At 40.7% G+C, this 19,889-nt stretch overlaps 1 protein-coding gene across 1 annotated transcript; it reads right to left on the bottom strand.

The window, feature by feature from the left end:
- Positions 1-1,475: 1,475 nt before the first annotated feature.
- EIF2S2 (eukaryotic translation initiation factor 2 subunit beta) lies at positions 1,476-19,888 on the bottom strand. Its single transcript, XM_045806610.2, has 9 exons — positions 19,730-19,888; positions 14,511-14,688; positions 12,971-13,074; positions 8,620-8,755; positions 7,852-7,952; positions 6,836-6,984; positions 4,541-4,597; positions 2,500-2,585; positions 1,476-1,946 (listed from the first exon to the last, which is right to left on the bottom strand). The coding sequence occupies exons 1-9, from the start codon at positions 19,742-19,744 to the stop codon at positions 1,771-1,773; spliced, it is 1,002 nt and encodes a 333-aa protein (XP_045662566.1). The 5' UTR covers positions 19,745-19,888; the 3' UTR covers positions 1,476-1,770.
- Position 19,889: the final 1 nt, after the last annotated feature.

The following is a 19,889-nucleotide window of genomic DNA, read 5'->3' as shown; positions in this document are numbered from 1 at the left end:
ACCCTCAGTTGCCTTTTGTTTTGTCACCCTATAGAAGGTTCCTTGAAGCTGAGGGGCTTGGTGTGAGGCAGTAGAGACAGAAGAAGCTGATGCCACTGTGAATGGGTAACTTAGGGCAGCCCAAAATTGAGTGGGTTAATAGTTAATTCAATTTTAATCAGACAGTTTCTTAAAGGATTCTATCAGTCCAGAAACTGTTTTGAGAATGAAGTTAAAATTGGGTTGAAACTGCAACAACTGTGTGCCAACCTGTCACACAGGTAAAAGGTAAAAACTTGTCTTCCCTAAGGGGTCCCACTGAAGTAAAAAGAAAAACACATAGGTACACACAAAAGCAATGGAGGGCTAATTACACAAGAGGCACTAAACCTTGCTTTATTCACGCAGTAATATAGAACATTGGGATTGTGTGGGCGTAGATACACAAGAAGGAAGATGGCATCATAAACAGTTCAGTTCATCAGGGCAGTGGTGGCAGCTCAGCCAGTGTGTGGTCTCCCTGGGACCTATCTGGTCAACGGACTACTCTGCTCCCTCCACCATTTCATGGCCAAGGTGTTTTATAACACGTGGCCTGTACTTTAAAATTAAGGGTCACAGTGATTAAAAACAACATGGTTAAAACATTCAGGGCTGAGTGACTGCTCCTGGGGCCACTTAGGAGTCTGGCAACAAGCACGTGAGAAGCAGCAATGTGTCTTTATGGTCAGGTGTGTGCAAGGCAAGTCACAGCAGACTGAATGATCTTTCTCCCTGTGCTGAATGGAGAAACAGCTTTCAGCCAAATCCTCAGGAGGCAGAACTGGAGGCACCAAAAGCACCACATAGGCACCATCACCTCTTGGTTTCTCATGGTCACACTGAAAAGCTACTTTTAATATAGGAAACAGAAAAGCATTTGTAGTGGGTCTTTTTCAAACCCAGAAGTTGGGAAAAAGAAAAGCTTTCTCTAGCTTCTTACTTTGCACTCAGTTCTCTGTATGGTACAACATGCCACACTGCTTCCTTACCAACAGATGCCCAATGTTTTTCTCAGTGTGCTGATTACAAGACATACTTAAGGGCTGTTTCTAAGATTTTCTTAGTGGCCAGTAAGAAAGAAAATTCGGACGGGGGGGAGGGGGTGGGTACCTAGCACCTTGTATTCCCCTCATGTGGTAACAGCTGGAGCACTTGGCAGTGAGGTAGTAGCAACAATCCTCACATAACGAAAAGAATTCAAATCTATGTAATCATTCTGTGGACACTGAAAACAGGCTGTCCTCCCGATCTCATGTTCCAACCGCCCTCTCATGTGAAGCTTTATTTCAAGAGAAGCTGAGAAGAAAAAAGGCTGCCCAGCTGAAGCACCTGCCACTGTCCAGTTTCTCAGATGAGGATATAGAGACCTCGCAGAGCCCAGGCACAAACTGTTTTGCTGAATTCATTAAGCACAATTTTTATAGAAAACCGAAGGACAAACCAAATTGAAAGAATCACTGTTATAATAACTTTAATTTATCTTGCATTTTACATAAGTCTATGAACGATTTTAAAAAAGCACCGCCTTACCCCATCATGTTTTCCTGACAGTTGTTAAAGTAGGCAGCGAGTATGTCAACAGCTTGAGCATCGGCATCTTGCAAGGATTTCAGACCGACCAGCCACACACCAAAGAACCTGGCAGCTTTTCTATCTTGTTTTTAATACAGTGGTATATCCACTCTGATGGTAAACCTGTCCAGCCAAATCTCCACAACACACTTTGCAAAATCAGTGGTGGTTAGCCAATTAGTTAGCTTTGGCACGGAGCTGTGCTCGCTTGCCTGTGACAGCCTGGAAGCCGGTTTTGATGCTGGCAACAGAGCATCGAGAATGACAAGTTTCGCACTGTAAGAAATAGAGTCGGGTGTCCTTTTGCAGGATTGTGTCCGGTGATCGGCACGTGTGACAGGTAACGTATTCCTCTGCAGGAAAAACAACATACAGAATTACCTGGCGGCTGCAGTGAGCCAGAGGTTTCTTCCCTCTGAAACTTCTACAATGAACTCCACAAGCCCAGGCTGGCACCCAGACCAGGGAAAGCTTTAGCTTAACTTTGATATTCCAGGGGTAAAAAGACACAAGCTGTTTGCTGTGATGCTTCAGGTGCTAAACCAAGGTTTGTGTCCAAGGAGGCAGGGATGATTGCCAGATGCCATTCCTGGTTCTGTCTACAGGACAGCCACTCAGAACTCATTAGCTTTCCTAGGTGGGAATACACCTGCTAACTGCAAAGAGATTTCCCTGACTTGTCCTTCAGCCTAGAACCAACAAAGCAGCCTTGATCTGCTGGAGCTTAAGAAATCCAAACCCTTTTTCTCCATACCCCTAAGCAGCTGCCAAGAGTCCCCTTGCTGTCCCATCCTCCCATCATTTGCCCTTATCTTTGAAGGTCAGCCTTTCTAGCTTCATTAAAAAACCTGCGGATCTCTCCCAAAATATTGAGAACATTTCAGAGTGATGTAATTATACACTTACTGATATATCTTCTCAAAACATTTTCTATCTGTTTCTGTTGGAATCTTCCTTTGATTACAAGTTGATTATTACCATCTATAGAACCACTAGGAGAGAAAAGAAAAGTGTCTCCATTACTGTTGTTTCCTGTAAGAAACCAAATTCCAGGACCTATTTAAAATATATTCAATGGCACAGGCAAGTTCTAAAAGCAGTGCTATACTACCTGATCTTTCAAAATTTATTTTTAAGTAGTTGATGCCTGATGACGTACTCCTATTTCCTAACATTAAGTCCAATTTAACCAATTAAATCTCCAGTGACAGATTCAGGATGAAGGCTAACAAACTGATTCCTCCACTGTGTGTGATGGCTTATTCATCCAACAGGAATAAAGACACTTCTACTGAATGTATACCAGGTATAAGGCAGTGAGGGGATCTGTAATACAAAAATAGGAAGGACCAAATTCTAATCACCAAATGTTTTGACTCAGTCAGCGATTTGATGAAAATATCCTGAAATGGGTTGTGGTAATGGCTATTCAAGTATGTCAACATATTAAAAACCATGTGTACATTTAAATGTGTGGACTGTATCTCTATAAAGCTGTTACCAATGAAGAAGTACAGTTGGAATCACAGGTCACATATTGTCAGTGGTGCTTAAAGAGAAACTTTTTGAAAAGAAGCTGCTGACCAACACTTTTGAAAAGGTAAAGCTCTGTGCTAGATATTACCATATGTTACAAATCACATCGTGAAACAACAAAGTTCAGCCAGGTAGCATTAAATTGATATTTGCTTTGCATCTCATAAAACTGACTTTTGTAAGAACCTCTCCTGTGATTCTCCTTTAACTATAAGGCTTTATTATCATCCTCCATGGACTGTAACCCTTAATCTCCAGGCTACGGTGATTCCAATGCTTGATGTAGGAAATTTTTCCCATTCACTGTCAAAAGAAATTGAATTTTCTCAAGAACCCCATAATATTTAGCCCACAGACCATAAGTTCACTGGTCACAACTTGTTATAATATTCTACCTCTACAAAAAGTGTAAATTATTCTGAGAAGTAGGTCACTGCTAGCTTTTATTCCTTCGTTAGTTTATACAAATTAAAAATAATCTAACAAATATATATTTAAAACACAGTTCTTCTACAACAGAGCTTTCCTATCTACCACTAGTTAAATAAATTACTCCTTAACCTCAAATGCAGTCAATTCCAACAAACTGAGTTTTAGAGTAGGAAGACAGAACACCTTAGTTATCTCTGTAAGCCTTTAAAAGTTCAAGCTGTAGAGACAGGCAGAGCTGAGTTTACTATCTCGACTATGCTATTAACTAGCTATGTGACCAACTCACATGAATCCTGTAAGACGGGTAATATTAATTTCCACTTACAGACCACTGTAACAACTGAGTACCCCAAAAAGTGCTTGGCACAGTACCTGGCACAGTACCTGGCATACAGTAGGCACTCAGTATGTGTTCATCATCATCATGCTCTAAGTCTGTGTTAATTATTTTTAAAGGGACTTTTGGATTCCTAGTACTTATGGTCATACTCATTGGGATGGGCTCCGTGGGATAATGGCCTCCCTGAATGGGGATAGACTGGCTTTGTGCCTTCAACACGTGAGCCCTGAAAACAGGAAAATAACTAATTATGGTTCTCTGTTTCAGTGTTTTCTCCTGTGCCACTCTGCAACCTATTTCTTCGATAGCCTATTAACAATTTAGAAAATAAATTCTGGCCTAAGAAAATGGTTTCCTCTGAAGTCTGTTTGCTCCATAAGAAGACCCAAGAATATTAATGACAGGAACACCAGCAGGCCTGTATAGATGAGCCACTTTTAACTCTGTTCCCTATTCCTAAGCAGCTAAGCTCTCAAAAATGATTTCCCTCCCTCCCTGGCCTAAAAGTTCCCTTGATTATCATCATGTGAATGTTTTTCCTAAGGGTGTTATGTATCCTTTTCAAGTTATGAGACATTCTTTTAAAATATCCAGTAGTATGATCTATAATTGTACATAAATGTGAATATAGTTTCTTACCTTGTACCCAATTCAGCCAATAAAAACGCAAGGAGATGTTTGGGCTGACGATGTAATCTAAAAAGAAAGTGGAATATATAAACTTTATCCTTCATTGGAAATCTTACCAAATGTCTAAAAAACCATCCTGTTCACTGTTTTTATCTGTAATTACTCAACTATTTGGTGAATTTTAGTGCCTAGTTCATCAAACCCTGAAATAACACCAACTTTAGAGGTTAACCTCTTTTTCTGAGAAAGAAGGTGAAGGGATCAGAAAGAGATACACAGACGTCCTTGATTGTAAAACCCTCTTTCTAAAGAAGAAAAAGATCTGGGGGCGCCTGGGTGGCTTAGTTGGTTGTGTCTGACTCTTGATTTCAGCTCAGGTCATGATCTCAAAGTTGTGAAATCGAGCCCCTTGTCGGGCTCCATGCTAGGCATGGAACCGCCTGGGATTCTCTCTCCCCCTTTCTAAAAAAAATAAAATGAAAAAGATCTGATGCACATGTGTCAAAAGTTCAAAATACACAAAACCTAGGCAATGGGACACTTGGCTGTTCTGCTAATCCCTATGTGTGTCTTTTTTGAAAATTTTCATTAACAAAAAAAGGGAACAATATATAGAGAAATACTCCATGGTAGCACAAGAGCAGAAAAATTGAAAACAGCTTAAATATTCAACTGAGGAGCAGTTAAGTTATCGTATATCCACTCTATCCTGCTTTTGGAGCAAGACAGGTCTCTATGTACCACCCACCCGCCAAGTACACACAGGAAAAAGCAAATACAGAGCAATGCCATTCAGTACTTAAACTTTTCAATTCTATTCAATTGGGGAGCATCTGGGTGGCTTAGTCAGTTAAGCATCTTGACTCTTGCTTTCAACTCAGGTCATGATCTTGGATCCCGAGATCAAGCCCGGCATTGTTGGGGAGTCCGTTTCCTCTCTCCCTCTGCTCCCTGCCCCCACTTGCATGCTCTAAAATAAATCTCTAAAAAATAGTTCTATTCACTTGGCATTGGTTGAACTTGTTCCAATAACCAGGTACTACTATTACAATTTTTAAGTTACTCTTTCCCAAAGTGTAGTGAGGGTTGATGAAAATAGAACACGTAAGCTCCTACATTGCTAGTGGTAATATAAATTGGTAGGAGCTTGTTGGAAGGCAATTTGCCACAAAAATAACCCATTCCTTTTAATTTGGCAGTTCCACTTTGGGAATTTTTGCCCTAAGGCTCTATTCTGAATTATGTCAAGATACGTGTATCGGGATGTTTCCTGAAGCTCTGCCATTGATCCTGAAAACTCGGAAGCAACCATATCCAACTAAGGAACTGTTAGAATATGTTGTGTTGCTATTCAAAACATTTCTGAAGACTAATGATATGGGTAAAAGTTTTGTGATACACTGAGAAAATCCTGTTAAAAACCAGTATGATACTAATGTATTTTAAAATATCTACATGCACAATACTAGCTAAACATAAAAGTATTAAATTATGATTATCTCTTAATGGAGTTATCTATAGATGATTTTTCATTTTCTTCAGCATGTCTGTATTTTCTAGTTTTTCTCAAATAAATATACTACTATTGTCATCAGCCAAAAGTCTAAACCTTTTAAGTAATGCCTATAATGAAAACAAGTGATTATCTCAGGGTGGTAGAATTTTTAGTAATTATTCTTTTGTGTTCACTGTTTTGCCTTTTATCTGCAATAAACATGTATCACTTATGAAACTGCGTAACAAACAGTAGATAGATAAGGTCTGGTGCCCTGAAGAGCCTGTCAGAAAAGATGTAGCTGAGCTATGAGAAGTGCCAGGCCCAGAGTGACCTGGGGGTGAGATACACATGGAATGTGATGGTCATTAAGATCTCATCGACCATGACTTGCCAATGACCATCCAAAGAAGAGGCACCAAATTCAGCTGTTGTCCCGGAGCTCACTCTTGCAGTTGTTTACCAGGTCCACCCCAGCCTAATGAGCTTTTCTACCTCCCTGGGCTCCCCACGCTCCTGTCTGAGGACTATATTCAACCTCCTCCCTCTTCACTGCATCTGGTTATGATCCACTCTCAGGGGTCAGCATGAGTTGGCTCCTCTCACCTTTGGATGCCTGATAAAACAAGCCCTGAGACCTATGAATAGGAAGAACTGACAGACGTTAACTGTGACCTCCCTCAAACCAACCCTGACACTTGTGCACTCTTTCCTTCTTCCTGCAACAAACTGCACAATAAGGATATTTAACATAGCCTCCTCTGAGTAGCTGGTATTTGGGGTGGAGGACTCTCCATTAACCAACTTACAGTTTACAGATATCTGTAAAGTTGACAAAAGAAGTTTTCTTTGTTCCTACTCGGACGACCTGTGGAGGTTTCATGACAAATTTCCTTTTCTCTCCAGCAACCATATCTGGATTCTTTTCCCTCATAATGTTGAATACTCGATTCAGTAGCTATAGAGAAACAAATGGTATTCACATACATTCTTATTAATAGAAGAAGTATAAAATTCACCCTTGAGTCACTGTTTTATCTTCAAGCAAAGCAAACATCACTTTTTACTAAACACAGTCCTCGCTTCGGCAGCACATACACTTTTTTACTAACACACACAACTTATCATGTCTACATGTTCTGGAAGCACCTTAAGAACACTCAATCTTCAGGCAGGTCCATTAGGGATGCTCAGCGATACTGAGTTCAAAGCTGAATGAATGAAGGAATGAGCCCTACTAACTTTGCTATTTCTATGGGAAAGTATATCATACATGGAAAAGTAAGATTCAGGAAAGTCCATACAAACTAACTGAACTCACCCTGGCCCTAAATTAAGGCACCCCCTTCCTCTACTGCTCTCCCAGTTAAAGGGCTCCATGTCCACAGAAGTTCATGGATTCAGATGGAGCAGTGAATACCATAATGATACTGAACTCTGGGCATTGGAGGGCACCAGGCAGCACTGTGCACTGATTGTGTGACCTCTCCGGGTCTGTTTCACGATCTGTTCTTCAATGGCCCTTCCAATTCAGTATGACAATCTTGCTCTTCAGGGGTGCCTGGGTGGCTCAGTTGGTTAAGTATCCGACTCTTGATTTCAGCTCAGGTCTTGATCTCAGGGTCATGAGAGGGGAGCCCAGGCTCCACACTCAGCAGGGAGTCTGCTGGAGATTCTCTTTCCCTCTGCCCCTCCCTGCACACTGCACAGGCTCTCTCTCGCTCTCAAATAAATGTTAAAAAATAAGTAAATAAAATAAAGATCTTGTTCTTCTTTGAATTCTAGCAAACATCTTAGCCCTTTTTCATAACAAAATTTACCTTACCTCCTCATATGTGTAGTCTCTTTCTGAACCTGCCCAAGCAGGACCTGTCTGGTTACTGAATGAGATACCATCATCTTTTTTGCTGTCTTCATCTTCTAAAGCTACAGATAATAAAGACCGTAAGAATGAGGGGTAGGCAGTAACAAAGTGGGGGGGGGTGAAGCAGATCTAGAGAAATGAAAGTTTCAAAGACATTTGTCTTCCCTCCTGCATAAAAGCATCAAGGCTCAAAGCATTAAGGCTCACAAACAACCTGTTACTTTGTCAAGACAGGGATGTTACAACTTTCATAAATAACCCCTTAATAGAGACCTCTCTAGGAATTCGTGATAACAGACACACTGAATTATTTCTTGATTTAACAAACGAAAGATAACATAATGCACTGGGATAACTAGAGAAAAAAAATCCAGCTGTTCTGAAGCGCTGAAGAAACATCCACATCCATAAAAATCCATCTGCTAAACTAAAGTTCTCTAAAGAACTTTAGCACTTAGAACTAATAAAACAGCACTTTTAACAAAAAAATGAAAAAAAAAATTTTTTTGAACATTATTTTAAATCTAGTTACAGCTAGTATAATCCCAGTTGCCAAATTCTTCCCCCATGAAATCTTGAACTGTCATTATCAAGTTAGATATCCTTTCCTTTCAGTTTCCATTATCAGGCAATGGAAATAAGGAGAACAGAAAAATAAGAAAGGTCATCAAAGAGACTAGGCCAAAGTCTTGAGTAACCTAGAAATGAGCTGCCGAGCCTCAATATTACCTTCATCTTTCTCTAGTATTTCATCCTCATCTGGGAACTTAACGTTCTTCTTTTTCTTCTTTTTATTGCCAAGCATAATGTCAAGGTCATCCTCTGGTTCAGCTGGTTCTTGGATATCACTTTCAATCTTCAGATCCTAAGAAATTGAGATAAGAATCAACATTTTGATACTAGGACTATTTTTTTAAATGACATGGGCTGACATTTTGGAGGAAAATAAATATTCACAATTGCAGTTACAGATAAGCAATGTCTCTCACAGGTGAACCAAACTGGCTCAGAAAGTCTGTCATTAAGGGGCACCTGGGTGGCTAAGTCAGTTAAGTATCTAAGTCATGAGCCCTACCTCCGGCTCTGTGCTCAGTGGGGAGTCTGCCTGTCCCTCTCCCTGCTCATGCCTCTCTCAAATACATAAAATCTTTAAAAAAATAAATAGGGGTGCTAGGTGGCTCAGTTGGTTAAGCATCTGCCTTTGGCTCAGATCATGATCTCAGGGTCCTGAGATCAAGCTCTGCGTTCGGCTCCCTGCTCAGTGGGGACTCTGCTTCTCTTCTCCCTCTGTGCTCTGGTGCTCACTCTCACGTAAATAAATAAAATCCTAGAAATAAATAAATAAATAAATAAAGCCTGTCATTTAAACTGGAAGTTCTTTAAGACACCCCCCCCTTTTTTTTTAAAGTAGGCTCCACACCCAATGTGGGGCTTGAATTCACCACCCTGAGATCAAAGAGTCACATGCTCTTCTGACTGAGCCAGACAGGCACCACTCTTTAAGACACTTTTGTGGCATCTTTTCCTTTATCCATCAGCCTTGAGATCTTATAATTATTGCTCATGTTTCCAAACCAGGCCACTGTCAAAATCACCTAGAAATCTTTAAAAGATTCCTGTATCAGGGCACCTGGGTGATACAGTCAATTGAGCATCTGACTCTTGGTTTCGGCTCAGGTTGTGATCTTGGGGTCGTGAGATCAAGCCCTGCACTGAGCTTCACGCTCAGTGCACAGTCTGCCTGAGATTCTCTCTCCTTCTCCCTGTCCGTCCCGCTCATGTGAGCTCTCTAAAATAAATAAATAAAATCGTAAGAAAAGAAAAAAAGATTCCTGCATCTTCTGGTTGACAATCTTCAGCAGGAACAGGGTTCAGGAGTAAAGAAGTTTCTAAGTATTCTGATGCAATCAATGGGAGTGTTTTTTTCCTCTTGACACCAAATACGTGTATTTTTCCCACAGCTATTGTCCAACTCTCTGACACTAGGTGGCCTATGATTCAATTCAATTCTAACACTACCCATGCTCAGTGACAGATTCTACAGGTTTAACGGCTCAGTCCCACAAGACTGTCCTTACTTCAAAGGCCAATGCAAGTACAGGGTAAATGTTTTACCCACATTTAATCTGTCTTGACTACAAATTCAGAACACCCCCCCCCATTTAATAATCTGCTAGAACGACTTGGACTCGGAAAAGCACTTTACTTAACTATTACCAGTTTATTATAAAGGATACAATTCAGTAACAGCCAAATGGAAGAGATGCATAGAGCAGAGCAAGAAAAGGGGGGAGGGAGGCAGGTGCAGAGCCTTCTCTGGTTATACCACTCGCCCAACAGCCCAACATATTCACAAACCGTGAAGCTCTCTAACCCCCGCTGTTGAAAGGTTTTTATGGAGGTTTCATTATGTAGGCAGGATTAATTAAATCATTACCCATTGGTGATTGAACTCAATCTCCAGCCCCTTTCCCTGGAGAAGTGTGTATGTGAAAGTTTTAATCCTCTAATCATGGCTTAAGCTTTCTGACAACCAGCCCCCACCCTAAAGCTATCCAGGAGCTCCCAGCCACTAGTCATCTCTCTAAGGACACTTTTATCACTCCAGAGATGCCAAGGGTTTTAGAAGCTGTGTGCCAGGAACTAAGGACAAAGACCAAATATTTATTTTTTCATTATACCACAGTCAGCCTGGCACCAGACTGTGAAGAGGTCTTTGGGCATCATTTCAATAGATGACATCATGAAAGAGGGAAAAAGCAGAACCCAGAGAATTACAGTCACCTGATGAATGGATGGATAAAAGATAAAGTTTGATTCCAAGATTAGCTGCTATAGTTACGGATGTAAACAGGGCACTAGAAATGAGTCATACACCCCAGAGATCAGAAAGGGCCAGTCTCAGTCTCTAGTCTTCTAATCTCTCCATCCTTTCACCAGCTTATCCGGCTTCCCACCCTGAAGTATGTTGTCAATATTACCTATCAACATCCATTTGTGCATGCCTACATACTGAATTACTCTGACATTGGCCACTGTAATTTCATAAATCTTAGCAGAAAATTTAAAATAGCTGGGAGTAAATGACGTGCAGCCTTGAGATCCCAAATCCAGCTATGTAGTCTCAATGCCACATTTGGCCATCAAAAACCAATCAGCTCATGTGTATTAGCCAGATAACACATAAACAAGAAAGCAGATATTGGGGCGCCTGGGTGGCACAGCAGTTAAGCGTCTGCCTTTGGCTCAGGGCGTGATCCCGGCATTCTGGGATCGAGCCCCACATCAGGCTCTTCCGCTATGAGCCTGCTTCTTCCTCTCCCACTCCCCCTGCTTGTGTTCCCTCTCTCGCTGGCTGTCTCTATCTCTGTCGAATAAATAAATAAAATCTTAAAAAAAAAAAAAAAAAAAAAGAAAGCAGATATTAACTTAGTCTCCAAGATGACAATCATTAAACAAGAAACTTAAATATGCTGATATAAATTAGCACACAACAGCTAATTTCTAGTCCTATACTATTTATTTACTTCATTCCAGTAAGATCTACTTCCAAACTGAGGCAAGGACCCACTGAAACACAGAAAATGGCACACTGTTTTTCAAGATTTTTCAAAAGCCCTGTGATGGTCTGAAAATTCAGGTAGACAAGTAACCCAATACCCAGTATCTTAAAAACACTTTAGTTTCAAGTTAAACTCCATGTCTTACCTGATGAGGATACTTGTAGTAACAAGCTATGCTATGCCTTCAATAGCAGAGAAAAAAGTGTTTAAGTACTTAGTAAGAGCAGAGCTTGTCCTCTTCAGGACAAAAGCTACTAGAGGAACTGACCAACAAAACCTTGTCAACCATGGCCTTCTGTAGCACATGTGGTATGTCACCTTGTTACCCAGGATATTTAAACCTCATTTGTTCAGTATAATCTGAGTATTTCTTTGTTTCCCTACAATAGTAGGAAGAGAAGAGAATCCCCAAACAGGGACAGAGTAAGATAAATCCAGGTAAAATCATCTTGTTCTAAAGGAGTCTAAATTATTCCTGAACTAAAATAATCTCTGAAAAGGAAAAATACCTTATTCATTTCAGTACCTTAGCAATCAGCACACAATGCCTAACTCGCTGTTAATTATCAATACATATTTGCTGAATCAACCAAGTTATCAAAATTGTGACATTGTTTCCAAAACTGAATGAATTACTGCATACATTTCCAATTACACGTGGGATACACCTTATTTGAGTTTGAGCAAATAAACTATTCACCAAAGAAAAATTGGGGTAGAAAACATAAAATGGGAGAGTACATGTGTATGTGTGCTCTCATGCTTGCTCCTTCTCACCTGTATATACACAAAATGGCTATTATCCTGGATTTTTAAAATAGATGTGTGGGCTCTGCTCAAGATTCCTGAATAGGGTCTTAGAATAGTAGCTCTAAGTAAGGGAATAACAGACTTTTAGCTCCTTCTTGATCCATCTTCCTTTTACCCACCTACTCACCTATTTATCTATCCTTGTCCAAAAGAATTTTGAGATATTTATATTGGAAACAGCCAGTAACAAGATAATCGCAAGCCCTTATGTTCCTAAAAGACCAGAGAACCCCATAAAACCAGCCTAAATGCCCTTGTTCTCCTACAGGCCATAAAATCATCAGCCACCGTCCATCACAAGCTGGGGTTCATTTTTTTGCTGCTCAGAGGAACACACATAAGTTTATGTATCTTCAACATGCTACCAAAAGTCTAACAGAAGAAACCATAAGAATATATGCTCCACAGGATTTCTCACTTATAGGAATCTCTCTCCTCAGCCAATCTCAGTGTGGTTAATGACCAAGGGCATTTTGTAATCATCTTAATGGCACGCAATGCCATGTGTAAAACTCAATTTATATTCCTTTAAACCATAATCTCTTTAAGATACCTAGTCAGACACAATCCCAGGAAAATGACCTTAACACTGATCAAGTTCTTAATAACAAAAGCAAAGCTGTTAAGAGACAAGACAAAAAGAAACATCAGCCATTAGCAACCTCTCAAGAGGTCAAATTTTACCTTCAATAAGAAAGCAATACTACCTTTACTCCTTCTTCAGCTTCATCAATATCAAATATCTTTTTTGTTTTTTTCTTCTTTTTCTTCTGATTAAAGAAGTTCAAGTCATCTAAATCATCAGAAGCATCTAAAGAGATAATTAAGAGTAAAAATTATTAAGAGTAAAAATTATTAACAACTAGCAGAAGGTACAGCACAAACCGAATTAAACCAACATTTCAGCTATTAATTAGTTAAGCCACCAGAATGGAAAGATTGGGTATTAATTAGTACAGTGGTCTCTCTACAACCCAAGGTTACGGTTCTGGAAAAAACAATGGCAGGTCAAATCGAAGTTTTGTAGGAAAAACCTGGTTAGGGGACCATGTTGGGAATATTTATTTAGTAATCTGGCCATACCATGCCTCATTGTTCCTATGGCAAAGTCAGAGTTGTCACACAATTTCCAAGCCTCCCTAGTTTTATCTCTCTATTTCTGCCTACCCTCACGTCTACCAACCCTTAATTCCTGGTTCTAGTCCAACTGAACTACTTCCACTTCTTAATGTAGTATGTGTGGTCTCTTACCCAAGCCCCCGTCAGCCCTCATATGGCACTTACCTTCATCTCACTGGATCTTGGTTAGAAGGAACTTCTACCAAGAAGGCTTCTCTAAGTCTATCCCCCAACTGGGTTTTAGGTGCCTCCTAAGTGTCTTGATAGAAACTTCTGTTACTCCAACAGAGGTACTAACTGGCTTTTCTATCTTCCTACGGCTACTAAGGTGCTATACTTTTTTTCATCTAAATCCTAGTGGTTAGCTTATTGTTACTAAAATCAATCACTCAACAAAAGGCCTTATAAAGCATATGACATATCCACCAATAGCAATAATGGGTTTATTCAATAAGTCTTCCAGTTGTCCTGCCCTACTGTACACTAAGAATATTTTAGGATCCCTCTGCTACAAAGTTTTTCGAGGAGCTATTTATGAATTCATTTTGTCTTATTACAAGAATGTCTTACTTTTCAAGTTTGTTTTAAACATGTATAAGATGCTTAGCACAAGCCAGATCTCAATGAATGTCAGTTCTCCCCATCAGCAGCAGTGTCTTACGTTCGACATACATGTTTCCAGTAACCAAACGGTGTCTATGTTAGAGCACAAGAGGGAATAACTAACGCTGGTGTCTACTCCAAACATTTTAGGCAGTAATTTTAATCTTTTCTATAGATTCTCAGATTTGCTAAGATATAAAACTGCCACTTCTGCTCCTATGTCTTTCTGCCTACACTCAAATACAACTACAATTAAAATTGGAGAAGAGACTGGACAAGTTAGACTGGAAAAACCAGGCCTGGAATGATGAGGTTTTGTCATCTCTGCAACTTGTGGATTTGGTAGGACCTTCTCTGGAACGAGTCTATCAGAAATCTGGCAAGACCCAGTGCACACAACATGCTGATAGTCTCAACTTCACTTACCAGGCTGAGAGGTCACTGTAGGCACAAAATCCAAAACACTCACAGAAGAGAACCAGGTCTCACAGGACAACAGTGGACTCCTTCGTATCTACAACTCACCTTTTTTCCTACTGTCCTCTTCATCGGCTTCTACATCTTTGTCCTCAGTTGGCTCTGGTTCTACTTCTTTTGTTTCTGAGGGCTGGGTTTCTTCTGTCTGGGCATCCCCTTCCTCATCTAACATAAAAGGCTTCTTCTTCTTCTTCTTCTTCTTGCTCATAGTAGGATCAAAAATCATCTGTTTAAAAACAGAAAGGGGAACCAAGTGATTGTTTTTAAAGATACTCACATTCCAAATATATTGTATACTCAAAAAGCATACTTGAAAGTACAACAATATATGGTACATTAAATTACCAAAAAGGATTTTACAAACTCACAAAAAGTGCATCCAACCACCTTCCCTTATTAGGGGTGGGGGAGGGGTATGGTTCGGAAACACACGCACCTGCCTTTCAATTTGTAGATTCTCACAAGATACAGCAATTTCACTTTTAAATTTCACGAGCAAATCTGGAGACTTTATAAATCTTTAAGAAAATCCATCAGCAACCCTTCCTATAGCAAATCTCTAAGTAAGAGAAACTTCCATACAAACTTTTATTTTGCTTTCTGTTTCAGGAACATTAAGTTTTCTTAGTTATTTTAAATCTAATGTCCACTAGAGAGTAAGTAAAAAACTAATTTATTACTTGTTTTAGACAACTTGTGTATACTGATCACTTGGGAAAAAATATAGATTGCTATTGTAGACACAACAGTTTAACATTTATTTTTTTTTATTTTTATTTTTTAGAAGATTTTATTTATTTGACAGAGAGAGACAGCCAGCGAGAGAGGGAACACAAGCAGGGGGAGTGGGAGAGGAAGAAGCAGGCCTCCAGCGGAGGAGCCCGATGTGGGACTCGATCCCGGAATGCCGGGATCACGCCCTGAGCCGAAGGCAGACGCTTAACGACAGCGCTACCCAGGTGCCCCAACAGTTTAACATTTAGAGTAGATGCCTGGTAGAATGGAAAGAGGTCTTTGAAGTCAAGTAGAATTGGATTCAAGTTCCAAGTATTTTTCTCTAAGCCCTTACCAATCTTTGTCCAAATTCTACCATGCTTAAATTTAGGATTTTGCCCAATGATCTGTTGAGAGAAGTATTTGAAAGCACAGGTCTGGAGTCCAACTAGACTGAATTCAAATCCTGACTTTGGCACTTACTTGTGCTTCTCCAGGTAAGTTTTTGCCCTCTCCATGCCTCATTTGTAAAATGGAGATCAGTAGCAGAACCAAAAACAAACCTCACAAGATTATTGGGAGGATTAAATGAGTAATTAAATACAAAACACTTGGCACAGTGCCTGGCACAAAGTACTCAATAAGTGTTAGCAATTATTATAATTTATATAATGCTTTATAGTTCACAAAGCACGGTATCTCTTGATTCCTATCACTGAAATTTCATCAACTCAGCATGATCACATTTCCAAGACATACCATGAAACTCAAAAAGTTCCCCAAATTGATTCCAATTAACTTAAATTTCTTTATGACCCAAGTACATTAGAGAAACTGAGCTACACTGAAACCAAACAAGGGTCTGTAATAAGGTAGGGTAGTTATTGTCCTCACCCAAAAAAGAATAATCTGCAAGACATTCTAGAACATGACACAGCCTCATTTCAAAGATTTCCTCTCCTATCTTCACAAAGATTTAATTGTGTAGCAAATGAATAATTCCAAAATGCAGTCAGTCTGAAGAACACTACTGAGCAAACTTAAAGAAGAGGATATAAAAAAATAAATAAATAATAAGGAAGACTGAATTAGCAGGAGGAAGCTTCCCACTGCTAACCTGTTAGGCCCTGGGTCACTGTACATGGAATGTTGCAATCTATTCCTGGGAGGTAGGCAGTTTATCCTCATTCCTGAAATATGGAGATTTGGCAAAAGGGCAGCACACCAGGTACTAGAAATTTAGTTGTCCGGCAGGGCTTACAATTTATTGCATTTTTTCCCCCAAGTATCAAGTTCTGGAATATTAATTATCTTTTAACTATTCTGCAGCAAGACAGACCAAAGACAGGAGGGATTCTCAAATCAGAGGACAGCCTCACAGCTCTCACGCTCTGAAAAACATTTGTACTTAAGTCTACAGGCAAACAGTTTGGTTGTAGCCTTGTAAAGAGTAATAAACACGCAGGAATTATACACCGATATAATTAACATCTCTCACAATTACTGTCTCTGGATACTTAAGACATATAGTTATTTATTGCCCCATATACTCACGCCTCCTAGCAAAGTAGAGTTTCAAAATAAGGAAACCAGGGATCCCAAAATAGTGCCTAGGACAGGACTCCCCCAAATACAGGGCCATGTCAGTCCTGAGTGAAAAAATGTTTTTGTTTTAAGATTTTCATGTCTGACTTACAAATTACATTCAAAATGTTTTATCAGACTAGTTGGATTTGAGAAGCAAATAGCTGCTGACAGTACACTTATGAAAAACCATAGAATCTCTTGAGCTATTTTTTTTTTTTTTTAAGTCTACAACAAAGCTTTCAAAAACAGCTTCCCACTTTCAACTTCCCAGGTTGGGTTGGGTTGGAGAATGTGAAAATGCTTACTGAAAGTGGTAACCTACTCTCATTCATCAGAATTTACCCAAGATGATAACTTCATGGCCACGCCACACCCAGGAAGCAAGTGTTACAAAACCTAGAGAAGCAAGGTGAGAACAAATGCTAAATGCTGTCATCTCTGCATGACAGGATCCTGGGAGATTTTTATTTCTTTGTATTCTTCTGTGTTTTGTAAACTTTGTACAACACACACTTCATTTTTAATCAGAAACTTTTTTTTTTTAGTTTAAAGCTTCTTTTGTAAAACATCCTATCACGTTGTGTGAAAACCTAATGGTTCTGACACCTTGTAAATGGGGCCCAGTAATAAGAGGTAATCTCAGCTATTGACAACACTTAAAAAAAAACTGGTCTGAAAAATATGAATGCCTGCAGATTAGGGAATTTTCCGTAATTCTAGAACACTGCTTTTTAAAGGTCATGGTTCCACTAGGTTAAAGAAAGTTATATTTTGGTGAGTTTCTGGCTTAATCACCAGATTTAAAAAGAAATGTATGCAGTTTATGTCAATTATACATCAATAAAGTGTTTAAAGAAGGAAATGTAAAGAAAATAGGGGGAAAAAAACCCAAAAAACTAAGAGTACGTCCTTTAACCCTCTATCCTAGCCCAGAACTTGTACTCTTGGGGAGACCCTGGCAGTTTATAAATCATTTCCACGTACAACTTTTCACTTGATTCTTACAAGTCTGTAAAGTGGTCAGAAGTTAAGGACTGGCCTAAGAATACTAATCTATTCCATAGTACTGAGGAACCTGACCCTTCACCGGAGTGGAAGCCAAAGGCTGAGTTTCTAGTCCCACTAACTTGCTGTGTGATCTTGGGCAAGTTAACCGTCCTAGGCCCTAATTTCCTGCCTATAAAATGAAGTTGGACTTCACAGACCTGTGAAGTGCTAAGCTGCTTAATACTTTATTGGCTTCCAAAGCCCTCTGTTGGAATGCTGGTTCTGCATTTTTGCTTGACAAAATCTTGTTCACCCTTTAATAATTTATTCACATTCCACTTCCTTCAAAACTTGATCCCACTGGTAAAACTGAATCCTCCACCTCCCCATATTGCTATGTTGAAATGGCCCTATTTCTTCTACCCCCTGTAGCTACTAGATCTAACTCCCTTACAACACTTCTAAGTACTTTATCATAAACCCCCTACACAGGTACTTTACAACACCTACATAGGCACTGTTAAAGGTTAGGAAAAGCTTAGAAAATGGGTAGGGGAAAAAACAAGCATGAATCATGGCCACTGTCATAACTTTTGAAATACAGTAGCCAGAGCAATGTCTTGGAAGGTCATAGCATGACCTCCAAGCAAGAACCACCTACTTCATTTAGACTCTCAGTTTATCTCCTAACAGAGCAAGAGTCTCCCAGTTACCTAGATAGAGGCAATACTGCAAAGATCTGGAGTTCTACTACTGGCTCCACCACTTACTATTTAATCATGGGCATCATACAACTCTCTAAGCCTCAGTTCTCTCATCTCTAAAATGGGCGTAACAATGATACCAATTTTACACGGTTGTGAAAATCAAATGTGAAACTGGAGTCTCCTCCTCCAGAATAATATCCAAATTCCTTAATTTGGTCTTCAAATCCCCCCACGAATTAGCCACCACATAACATTTCAAGGGAATTAACTCCAACCAAATTGGAGAATATCCTTTCTGTGAGCACATGTACTTGTCCTTCTTAACCACTGCCTTTGCCCCGTGATCAGGCCTTTCCACTACTGCGGAAATTCTAAGCATCGTTCAGGGTCTACCTAAAAAAAAAAACCAACGCTCGAGAAAGCCTCGATTTTTTCCTCCTCCTCTCCAAGGCGCTATAGGCCAAGCTCCCCAATATTTACAAAGTGAGTTATAAATTCAAGAGCTTTTTTTTTTTTCCTGGGTGGGAGACCCGTTTGATTTTACATGAACTGGTACAAATATGGCTAACAAGGACTTGAGAAAATTTGCTGAGATACAAGCACGACGGTGGAAAAAGATCCAGCCAGCTTCGCAGCCCGTTCTTCCCGCTCACGTCGCTGAGAGCTCTCTGTTCAGGAAGGCTTAAGGACTCCCGCCCTAAAACTTTCCGAGTGAGTCACTTATTGAGGCTGAAGGGTCTCTTCCTCTGTTCTATCTCCCTCACCCCTCGGTCCTTTAAAGACATAATGCTCGAGATGAGAATAAGGGCGGATACCGGCCAGGACGAGGCAGCCTGCAAAGTTTTTAACGAGGGCGCCCCGCCGGAGCTGAGGAAAGCCCCTCTCAGCACTCCTGGCGCCCAGCGAGGAGAGTTGGAACCGCACTGTCAAATCGAAAGGAATGCAGGGGTCGGCAGCCCCAATCTCGTTCTTTCGGGGCAGTACCCGGGCATTCAATCCCCCTTCTGGGAGGGCGACTCAACGAGCTCTCAATTCCGGAAACGCCGGCCACAGGAGGACGCAGGCCTCGGCGCCGCCGCCCTAAGGAGAGCCGGGCGCGACCAGGCCCGCGGCTCCGAAGTCCTCACCGGCTCTACCGCTCCCAGCAGCCTAGGCCCGGCTGCCCCACATGGCGGCAGCCGGCCGCTAGGCCGCAGGCCCGGTCTCCCACACCGGGGTGGGTTAGACTCTCCGCCTCAGTCCGTAGCCCTAGAGCCAGGCTCAGGCCCTCACCTCGTCCCCGGACATGGCTGCGCCTCGAGTGGGCTCGGCACGGACGGGAAGTCGGACGGGTCAGCCCCAGGCCCCGGTGGCAGCGCTGCTCCTACCGACACCTCTCCTACCACCGCACTAGGCTCTTGCATCAGCGAAAGGGAACGACACCCCGCCCTCT

This window comes from Ursus americanus, chromosome 22 (assembly GCF_024610735.1).
Source record: "Ursus americanus isolate L20-20 chromosome 22, mUrsAme1.1.p, whole genome shotgun sequence".
In the NCBI taxonomy this organism is placed as follows: Eukaryota; Metazoa; Chordata; class Mammalia; order Carnivora; family Ursidae; genus Ursus; species Ursus americanus.
The sequence above is the reverse complement of the archived record's forward strand: the minus strand, read 5'-3'. Positions and strand labels throughout refer to the sequence as shown.

Bases quoted from the DNA above. Each gene is read 5' to 3' on its own strand.
- EIF2S2 (XM_045806610.2), bottom strand. The intron at 6,985-7,851 runs GTAAGGTAAATT...GTTTCTCTATAG, and splicing joins GAGACTACACATATGAGGAG to CTACTGAATCGAGTATTCAA. The intron at 4,598-6,835 runs GTAAGTTGGTTA...CTTTCTTTTTAG, and splicing joins TTTACAGATATCTGTAAACT to ATTACATCGTCAGCCCAAAC.